The following is an 11,555-nucleotide window of genomic DNA, read 5'->3' as shown; positions in this document are numbered from 1 at the left end:
GTAAATAGGCACACTGGGAGATTTCCAGCAGGCCTGAATTTGTTCCAAATGTATTTTATTTTACTTCAGAGCGCAATATACAGACTGTGGCTCCGCTTCTTGCTGCCTCATAGGCAGCCATTTTCTGAGCTGTTTCTCTGGCCATGAAGCCATGTTGAAGGATCTTGAACTGTCTTTCCCGACTCTCTTCCAGTTCTTTCCAGTGGTTCCACTGCAAAGAATCCTGCAGAAAAGACACACAGATGATCAGACTGCAGATAATACAGTGGTTCTCTTTAGAGAATACACTGAACTTCTATTTGATAATCTGTCTGGCTGGCAACACAGTTTATTTGCTAACATGACGGGGAAACTTGTCAACATCAAACTGGGCGTCATGAACAGAAAGGTAACTCAAGTGGGTTGCCCAGTTTAAGATGGATTAAACACAGCTGCAACACTCCACAAAATGTTAAGTCAAGATAAAACTACATCTGGATGGTTTGCTCCAGTGCTGCTACCTTACGTTCTTTCTTTGCCAACAGTTTATTTTTTAAGCCATAAATGAACAGTTACACAAATCCTATCAGACTCTAGTGGCTTGCTGATTCAAAAGCTAGGTTCAGAAGGGAACGTTCCCAAAAAAGCTCAGAACAAACAGAAAACTGCTACTTTTTCATCTGATTCTTTGCTTAAAATGGTAGAAAAATACATTTTTTTCATTAATGGTAGTTTTTCTTATGGTTAGTTTTCCCAATTGCAATATAAATTCTGTTTTATTAAGAATGTAATAGTGATTTATAAATAAATGTTACCTTGACTTATATCAGCACAAACCCATTGGGCCCAAAGGGCCATCACAAATGTAACTGAAGCCACGATCTAGAACTTTAATACAAGGAGTTAGTGTCACTTTTTTCCTACTTACTGAGGAACCAAAAAGGTAGCAGTACAAACTGAATGCCAGATAACTATTGCATTATAACTAAGGGACGAATTTTTTTCCTATAGTCACACTAACACCATTTTCAGCAATATGCAGTTCAACTACAATAAAGATGCTGCTGACCATATCTGACCAGAATTGAGCCACTTTCCTGTAGTAACATTTGGATAGGGTCATGCAGAGCAGAACAGCACTGATGGAAGATACACCAAAACAGCTGAATAATTTATAGTAACCATGAGTTTTTTCTATTTTCTTTCTTTTTTTACAGATGTCTTAACATTTGAATGGAACATAAACAAAAACACTGTGACATCTTAAAGAGACTTACTGTGTAAAGCTAAGCTCAAGAAAAAGACAAAATCTAACTTCAAAACAACTTTCAAACCCTGGCTTTTTTGCTCATTCATATGACACCAGAGCACTCATTCAGACCTATATCAGGTAGTCAAAAATTCTGGTTGTGAATTTATAATTTCTCTTTGTTTATTTTAAAATGTCTCACATTTGTAATTGTTTGGCTGCTTTCCTTTGAAGTCTGCATTTATTGCTTCTACTTTATTCTGGACTCCATTCAGCAAAGTGTTTAAGCATGTGTTCAAAACCGCAGTTCAGAAAGCCATCCCAATTTAGGAAACGCTTTCTTCAAATAGGTCTTCAATGTTTTCTTTGCTAAAAGGGATAGACCTAGTTGTCTATATAAGCACCCACATGTTTTGCTTGCCTGAAATGGGGATTCTGAAGGCAGCAAACATTGATACTCTGAAAGACTGCACTATTTTGGTTTTTAAACTATACACACTTGAAAAATACAGTTTTCCTCTTCAGTGAATTCAGCTTCATCTAACTGTCTCACAAAATAGGTAAAGAGTTATTATTACTTTAATGGATTGGGAGATTTAGTGCTAATTTTACATCGGGCTAGTACAGCTTTTAAAAAGTGATCCCATCATGACTGTTCACTGCAGTGTTCCATATGCTGTGGTACATGTACTATTACTGGTATATGAACCACTTCTAAATGTTAGGCATGCATGAGGCAATGGCAGAGATGGCAGGAGCAGCAGTTCCTCACCGCTTGTCTTTAGACACTTGCCAAGGAAACACAACCAGTGTGAACCGGCATAAAGCCTACAGGCCTATTGGTGCTTCCATCCGATGTTGTGGGACCAGGCTGAGGAAAGGCGAGGTAAAAACCATGGGAATGATAAACTGTAACATGCCTTGGGTGAGGGGGGGGGTGAGCATCCCAGTGTGGTGTAATAGGATGTGTGTGATAGGAAGCTGAGAAAGACAAGAGTTAGAGATGGGGGGTAAGATGCTGTTTTGATGGGATGAGAGTGTGTGGTAATAAGAGTGGGAAGCTAAGTGTCGTACGGATGAGCCCTGCTCTGTGGTAGCAGAATGGGTGACAAGAAGGTGAGGTCAAGGCCATGGTTTGGAGAAATCGTGCCTATGCAGGAAGCAGGGTGTTGCTATTGCCAGTCATGTGTGTCACCATCTGCCTCTGCCCCCCTTGCCAGAGCTGGCAGTTGAGCAAAGGTCTGTGAACAGCAGGTCTATTGCAGAGCTTTTCTCCTTATGTAACTCCCAGACCTTCCTTGATGCGACGCTGGTTTTCTGGGGGGTAATCTTTAAGAGTCCTGCTTGCTTTTTACGCTCCATTGTTTTTTCTACAATCTTTTTCTGCAGGTTTAAAATCTGTTCATCTTTCATAGGCCTTTCACCAGACTGCGACTTTCTTTTCTTTTCTTCTTGCCTGCAAAATCAAAAAGAAGCAATGAGAAGGTAAAATAATATCAACCCACAGAATAAATCCATCTGAGCATATATTACCTTGATAATAATGAATTTGCTCTTGTTTCTGGGAACCAGCTAGACTCAAAACAGGTTTAAATCATATAGCTTGAATGTGGTATTCACAACTTGCTTCTTGTTTACAGAACAACATTACTAAACAGTATCGAATAATTTCTTCCCACAGGATGCCATGATGACAGTATCTCAAGTATTTCAAGCCTGATACGACATTCTTTAGAAAAAGCATGTGCAAAACCTGTGATAATACTGCAGCTTTTTGCTTGTGAGAACTATGGAGTTTTCCTTATATGATCGTTAGTATTCATCTCGATTGCTGTATTCCGTGGCAAATGAAAGATATTCTTTTCTGTGTAATCTCAATGCCCAGATTCAGAATCTATGGGATGTTGGTGTATTAAGGTTAGTTGGTCTAGGTGAGCATAAACTGATAGCACCATGTGCAGCATAAAAGTAAGGCATAAGAGACAGATTATCGGATAGTCTTCCTTTTTTTTTCCTTCTATTGTAGCTACTTTTCTGTCCTCTGGAGTTTACATTTTATCTGTTTTTGCTTACTTTCACCCAACTGGCACAATTTACTCACAACTTCTTCATGTAGGTTACACCATGTTACACAGGGATTCATTTAACATCCAACTTCCTCTTTTATTCAATATTGCCCTTGAATTTGGCTCAGTATGGTCAAGCTGTAGTATTAATATTATGTCATGAGTAGCTGTGATTCCCTGGCCAAATTCAGAGCTAAAGTAAGTGTCAGATCTACCAAAGAATATACGTAATTATATAATGTATAACCAGGTTAGATCTGATGCCTTCTTTCAACTGACAAGGATAGTTTTGTAAAAGGTCCTTTTATATTGCAGTGGTATAACATTACAATTGCTTTTATTGGAAACCAGATTAAGACTCCAAATGACCAAGAGCAGGGTGCACTGGGGCATTGTTCAGCTGATACTTACTATAACTGTTATTCTGTTAGTGGCAGGACTAATTTCACGAACAGGTTGCCCCTTGGAAATGTTTTACAACAGAACTCTTCCCTTATCTCTTGGGTCTTATACCAGAGTGTTTGCAGTGTAAGGCACACACTTCTCAAGGAGCTGGACGAAGAGGAAGAAGGAATAAGTCCCTTCTGATCCTAAAACCACCAATTTGCCTTAAAAAGTGTCTATCAAGATTCCAAGGATCCAAACACTTCTTTCATCTTGGGAGAGATGGCTTTTGTCTGCCTTGTTAGCTTCGTCTTTGCTAATAGGAAACTCTCCGTAACAGCAGGTATTCTTCAGAGCAGCCATTCCGGACTAGAGTTCCCAAAATCCTCAGGAACTGGATGAAGGGGAGATTTGACCTGTGTTACATTCTGAAATGTGACTGTGAACTATAAATAAGGGGCACAGTTTAGCTTGGCTTCTCATTTCCAGTTGCTTTCCTGAGACACTTCCTGAACCTCGCTGCTGTTTGTCATGCTATCTGGTTAGGATAACACTTCCTTATCCTCCTTAATACTGTGATATACTCTGCTACACTGAGATGAATTTTTAACACCGTTCTGTAAATCTAAAAATTATGTACTATCACTTAATCTAATTGAGAACATGGATTACTTCTATTTGCATTGTAACAAGGCATTGCATTCCAAGGGATAGAGGAGAATATAACAATAAGGTTTTATGTAAATACTTGATGATTAAATATTGTCAGTGGGAATAAGCAACAAAACCTTTCCTTACACGCAAATCCAGATTCTTGTAAATACAATTACAGGAAATACAGCAAGAGGTTTAACATCATGAAGCAGCAGCAGCTGCTTCTGAATTAACATTGTAAATAGTTGCTTATCCTCAGAGTAATATTCAGTCCTCTTCTACATGAAGTCATGTGCCAGTCATCTACACTATTCCAAAAAGCTGCCAATCCCATAAATTTTCAGATGCCAAACTACATCATAACAGAAATTCAAAGAGGGGAAGGAATGAAAAAAGAAATTTTAAAATTCTGATTTTCTGTGATAGTCAGTTGAGAACTTTCAGGACCGAGACAGAAAAAGCTCATACGATCTCTGTCACCCCATATCATGTATTTCCTAAGGAAGTAAGGTAACAGCCAGTCAGAATGGGGTAGTACATATTTAGAAAAATCCTCTCCAGATTCAATGGAAAATTATGTGATAATTTATGAAAAAAATATGCAGAAGCCATTTTAATTTTACTTTTAAGCTTATTTACCAGCTACTGGTATTGAATGAGCACCTTGAATGAAAACCAATCTTTAAGAAACGTACTAGTTCCTAAAATGTAATGTCAAATCTTTGGTCCAAAAGAGAATTTGTTAATTTTCTTTTCTTTTGGTCTCAGACAAGAGTCTTCCATCCCTTTGTGAGTCTGCCATAATTAAAAAAATATTTCCCTACCAAAGACTTTGAAAAAAATTTGTAATATTTTTGAAGTCCGTATGTATCTGAAATGGTTTAACAAACTCTAGTTTTTGCTTAGGTACCTTGTCAGAAAGTACCTTTTAGTGTTAAGGAATGAGATGAGATTCTTTAATGTGCTTATGGAAGTTTGTAGTAGTGTGGGGTGTACATATAAACTACTCAGAGGAGGAAAAGTAAAGGATTAATGAAATATTCAACAGAATATGGATATAAAAGCAACCAGTGAAAATTTCTTTATCTACCACTGATTTTGTTCTCTCTTCAGTTTCCGTGTAAGCTATGTGTACAGTCAACAGCAGAAAGATTTTGGCTCACTATGATGAAGTACAGAACAATTCTATCAGTGATGGGTAAAATGTAAGTGTCTTTCTATTTAACATAATATTCCAGGCGTTGTAAACTGCAGTTGACATCCCATATTTGTTGTCTCAATGATTTCCTTAGTAAATATAATGAATTTTAAAAATATGTAAGTATTTTTTTACTTCACTTGTCATGGAGTTTGGCAGTCCAGCGTCTTCTTACTTACATATCCCTTGTAATTATTTAACTATCTGCCCTGCAATTTTAGCATCTGGCCAAATGGACCCTAGGTCCAGTAGGTTATCCGGCCTATAACTGAAGAAGCAGCAATTCAGCATTAAAGGTTTTCCTGCAGGAAATGAAAACACTTCAACAGTTGGATTAGGTCTTCTCAGCTGTGTTTAAAAACTGGGGAATTTGAAGATTTGCACAGAGGATTCCTCCTGGAAACTACATTTTGCTCCTCATTTACATTTCAAACTCCAGCTGTAAATCAAAAGTATAAGGAGATAGATGTATGACAGCTTTTAACTGATTTTCAAACTCCAGCTATACATCAAAAGTATAAGGAGATAGATGTAAGACAGCTCTTAACTGACTCAGTACTTGTAGGAGATGGAGTAAAAATGGCTACTTGACCATTCTAGGCACCAAAATATCAACTTAAGCAGCGAGGATTGTATTTATAAGCTTACCTCACAAAATGGAGTCTTGTGCAATAAACACAAATATATTTTTAAAAGCAGAAGTAGGATTGCCTTATAGTGCAATAAACAATTTCTTTTTTTTTGTATTTCCTTATACTCTCAGTCTCAGTGACTAGGGCTGTCTGTACTTCACAGTACCTTGCCTTTTTTCTGTCCTGCAATATATAATTCTTAATTATTGCAGTGAGGAAAATGAATGTATCTAACTGTTAACAGTTCACTGTTAAGAGAGTCATTATTTTGACATTTAAGAACACTACACTATTAGATTGATTACTATTTTGTACTAATGTGAGGGATTTAAGCACTGAAAATCTGACTCTCTTCCAAAACAATTAACTTATTAAGCACCTAATTTTAGATGGGGAAGTGATTGTTATTCATAACAGTGTTTTCCTCATTTGAAATAAAGATTATGAAGCTGTATAATCAAAGTTCATTCACAGAATCACAGAATGGTTGAGGTTGGAAGGGACCTCTGGAGGTCATCTTGTCCACCCCCACCTGCTCAAGCAGAGCCATCTAGAGCCGGTTGCCCAGGACTGTGTCCAGACAGCTTTTGAGTATCTCCAAGGATGGAGACTCCACAGCCTCTCTGGGCAACCTGTGCCAGTGCTCAGTTACCATCACAGTAGAAAAGTGTTTCCTGATGTTCAGAGGGAACCTCCTGTGTTTCCTTTTGTACCTCTTGTCTTCTCATTGGTCACCACTGAGAAGAGCCTGGCTCTGTCTTCTTTACAGCCTCTCTTCACATATTTATATTTCTGATCCATCATTGCTGATAAATTTCCTCCCTCTGTTTCAATGCTAGTGAAGAACTCATTACTAGCAGTAGGGACTGAGAAACTAAATCTTACTTCCTTGTTGCAAACACACAGAATGTGCAAATACACAGAAGTATTTATGAAATTTGTGAAATTAATGAAATCACAAATATTATGAAGTACCAAACCAAAGTCCCTTATATTGCTAATTATTCAGCTTTTTTCATTATTCTAGGCTATGTTTTTGAAGATCTGAAGCAACAGCCACACAGAGGGATAGCACGGCATATGTTCCCCTGTTACATCTTTCCACCTCCATGTGCTGTCTGCCCCTTCCCTCAGTTGTGTGCTGCGTCACAGGGTTGTGCTGCTAGGGTGTCTTACAGGTTTTGGAGGATGGGGCTCCGTTCTCCCCTCCTCACCCAGAAGGCCTTTGACCCCCTAAGTCAGACCTGGACACTCCAGGGAACACCTGCTTTAGGGAGCTTGTTCTACTTGGAAAGGACCATCACAGTCATTCATCCATAACCCTTCTTTCTGCTTGTTCTCCTCTTCCTCCTCATAACCAGCCTTCCCCCTTGTCCTCCTGCCATAGCTGCCCTCACACTATTTCCACCCTTCCCCAGTTCAGGCCAAGAGAGAGGTGTTACACTGGTGTGTGGTCACTGCCCCTTGTTGAGGAAGGGTTTGAGCACTGGCAGTGGCAGGGAGAGAAAGGAGTGCTTTGCCACCTTGGCAAACACACCATCGTTTGTAATCCAGTGCTGAGATCCCAGCACGCTACACCATTACCACAGTGTGAGATGGGGATGTGGTAAACTTTTGTGCTGGTGGGAGTCTGTGCATCTGCCTCATATACAAGGAAGTCAAGGAGGATTGGTGTCAGTTCAGAGTGTCACCCTGGAACTGCAGCTGCTACCTTCACCTGGATGTTGCCCTGACTTGGAGAGGGGAGGAGGCTCGAGCAGCAGGCACCACCATGTCACTTGAAAATGAGCAGGAAAACAAACAAGGCAGGAACATGAGCAAGAACTGAAATAAGGCTGGCTTCCATGTACCTTACATATGTGCCAGTGGCTGGTGGGGGCACGGATGTGCTACTGTCATCTATGTGAGACAAACAAAAGGATAGTGTGGTGGTCCCTAGACGGGCTTGCAGAGGAGCCAGGAATTGAGTATGTGAAGTTTTGTGAGATAACTTTTCTCTGGACAGCTTTAAACCACACGAATGCTGAGAGCATGCAGTCCGAATACCACACTAAATCCAACTGAAAGTAAAACCCCCCAAACCACAGATAATGTGGATGGGGGGAGCCTCAGCACCAACTGGTTTGATCTGTTGCTTGGTTCTTAGTGCGTTAAATTACTTGCAGTAATAGATGTAGCCTCACAGGAATGAAAGGGAATTGTACCTGAAGTATACAGGCACATAACTTTAATACATTAGCATGTATTCAAACACTCATAAATCTTTTGGTACTTATGTTTGAAAGCTGAGAACTCAAATGTTTGTTCATTTCACATGCAGTGCTGATTTTCAAACTGTGTGAAATTCTAGCAGTTAAGGGGACGTCCTGCATATATACTGAATTGATTCTTAAGTGTTCTGCAAGCACTCACAAAGCCACTGCTGTGATGGATGTCACGGCTTGCAGTCTATTAAAGGCTGATGCCTCTGTAATTTTTCATGTTCTGTTTCCTATTTTGTTTAATATAGCTCATTATATGCTTGCTCAATGTGCTTCTTTTGTGTTGATGTATGTCTGTTTGTAAATGATATTGAAAGGAACCTGCTTGGTAGGGACCCAATTAAACTCCAGCTGATGCTAACTAAAGCACTTTTGTTTAGCAAAGCTTAGCCCCCATACTTTAGCTGATTAGCAGTAGCCCTCAATATAATGCAATTTAAGATATAACATGTAATTTTATATTGATGCATAAGGCTATCTTATGAGGACCATTGGTAAGATTTGCGATTCTATCCCTATAATTATGAATTAATTCTGTAAACATAAAAATTTGCTTTTTACATCTCCTGTGCAGTGTATCAATAATACAATCCAAGCAATTAATCACTCACACTGACTTGATATTTCAGGATTCAAGATCTGTAAATCAGGGCTAACACACAAAGCCTATAGTTTGCAGCAGCAAAGTGTCTAGTGTTTGTAAATAGGCCAGCATGCCATATTCCTGTATTAGCAGAAATAACACCATAGATTTGGATTCTAGATGCAAATGCATGAAATACACTCCCAAAGAACAACATTTCTGGTATACTTTGATGATGCCTCTTTACAGTAGGTGCTTCCAAGTTAGATACATAGATTGCCTGGGAGCCATGAAAGGAAACGGCTTGTAACATCTATAATGAAACTTTGTATTTTCTTTATTTGGAGAGCAAACACGACTCCATTAAAATTACTGTATGACTTATCATGAGTCTGACTAGAAGCTTGCAAATTAAGTGCTTAATTTCATTTGGATTCTACCGTCTTTGGCATGCTGGTCTGTTCTAAAAAACATTTCAAATGTCAGGACAAAAAGTGAATCAAAGTTAGCTTCTCATTCAAGCATAGCTTATTTCAGGATCAGAACAGTTTTAGATCTGAATTAAGCCGAAACGTCTACTGTAAAGGAACCCAGCACTACACAAAAACAAATGATTCTTTAAGTAGTTACTAGTGAAACAGCTTTTATGTAGTATACAAGTTCTTAATGCCTAGTTTGCATCTCTAGTGGAAAGCAGTGGCTTGAGTTGCTCCCACAGGCTTTCACAACACTGAATGTTTAGTGATGAGAGTGTATTATTTCCAGCTCCAACTCCATTTCAGGTTCTTTACTCTTCAAATCTTTTCTCTATATATGCCATAGAAGAGAGGGTCACTTATCTATGCAGTCAATCCACTGCAGCTGCAGTTATCGATTCATTAAATTCATTAAACTATCTTCTTAAGTACTAACATAGTAAAATGCCAGTCTTTGGAGATTAACTATCAGCAACAAACCAAATTAGAGCTGGGACTAGTGAAAACTAGTTAAATGAATACATCAATACTGCCTTCTGTAATTGAGATTTAGAACTGGATGATAAATCAATAACATGAATGGGACTCTAAGAAGCCACCTTCGGTATCTCAGCAATAAACATGAATCTAAGACGTGTCTAAAGACGTGTGTTTTTAGCCTGATAGAATATGTCTTCAGAATGTCAGCCTGAACATCTGTTTGCAAAATAAATATGGCAAGACAAGGACTAACCTCTCAAACCCACAAAAGGGAAAAGGTGAAAGACAACTTGCAAGAAAACAATGGCAAATAGTCAAGATGCAGTAAAAATGCCATAAGATCAAGACGTGTGCCATATTTTATACTTTTACACAGGCTTTCTTCCTGCTAAGCTTTATTTGTAAATAGCTTTAACTTAGATTTTAAACTCTTTGTGGAAGGGACCTGTCTTCTGCATATGTGAAGCATCTATGATGGTTATGGATCCTTTATGACAATGAATGATAAATATGATAATGAATAATAAATATGAATAATGAATACAGAATTTGATCAGTGAGCCTGTAAGCAAAGAATTTTCTCTTTGATCTACTGCTATAATATATTTAATTTATAACTTATTATTGTTATCAGAAAATCTCCTTCCTAAAATATTTTAAACTTCTAGAATAAGGCCTGCCTTTTCACATAACAAATGAAGTTCAAGGAAGAAAACCATAGCCCTAATGTATTGGTTTAGATGAAAATGAGAAACCACTTTAAGTAGCAAGCTAGAATGACTCTAATAACATCAAATTAGTTCTGATTAGCTGAAAAAGAACAGAAGAAAGGCAGAACTTCTTTCTCAATATATAATATTGGCTCTGAATCCTGGGGCAATATGGTCAACACTAGCCTACAGAGTGTCTTCAACCATAAATGATGAAAAAGATTTGTTAAATCTGATGCAAATTATTTTCAAGAATAAAAAGGAAATCCTGGCCCCAGTGTAATCCTTGACAAAAGTCATACTGATTTATAAAAGGGCAGTATTTTGCTCTCTACTTGTTTTTCTCCTCAAGGGGCTAGCAAAATATTAACAAAGTTGCAATGTCTTAAATGTCACATGCTGTTTTATACTGACTTTAAAGCAGCTGCTCGTCCAAGTTCTGCTCTGAACAGGGAAATCTGGTCCAGTTTGTCTAGAAGAAGTTGTTCCTTAGCTTGTTTTTCATGAATTATCTGGTCTCTCTTCTCTTCCTCTGCTGCCTTCTGTGCTTCTCTGAGTAGAGCGAGGCGTTCACGTAGTTCCACTATTGACATTTCACAAATTAAACCATGGCCACCAGTCTAAAGAACATGAAATATAGGTTTAAATAACACTGTAAATACCAAGGGGAGAGTAAATGAGTAAAACCAGAATATTTTGATTGTGTTCCAAATCATGCTGAATATATTTTGACTTCAAGAAATATAGGGATGCCCTAACCTGTTACTTACAAGCTGTTTTTAAGGTGTAGAGCTTATCTTTTATATGTGTAAAAACACAAGGCTCATAAAACAATTCATGAAAAAACATTGAAATATACAGTAGATTAATAATAAATACAACA

The 11,555-nt window shown here is 38.1% G+C and overlaps 1 protein-coding gene across 1 annotated transcript in view; it reads right to left on the bottom strand.

Annotated features, from left to right (window-relative positions):
* CFAP99 (cilia and flagella associated protein 99) overlaps window positions 1-11,555 on the bottom strand; it is a 62,584-nt gene continuing 51,029 nt past the window's right edge. Inside the window, exons 14-16 of the mRNA XM_050896658.1 lie at window positions 11,087-11,292; window positions 2,522-2,684; window positions 1-223 (exon numbers count right to left, since the gene is read on the bottom strand). Coding sequence (XP_050752615.1) covers window positions 56-223; window positions 2,522-2,684; window positions 11,087-11,292 — 537 coding nt within the window. The 3' untranslated portion in view covers window positions 1-55. The remainder of the gene's footprint in view (window positions 224-2,521; window positions 2,685-11,086; window positions 11,293-11,555) is intronic.

Source organism: Gymnogyps californianus, chromosome 4 (assembly GCF_018139145.2).
Source record: "Gymnogyps californianus isolate 813 chromosome 4, ASM1813914v2, whole genome shotgun sequence".
Taxonomy (NCBI): domain Eukaryota; kingdom Metazoa; phylum Chordata; class Aves; order Accipitriformes; family Cathartidae; genus Gymnogyps; species Gymnogyps californianus.
This window is presented reverse-complemented; position numbering and strand designations above follow the sequence as displayed.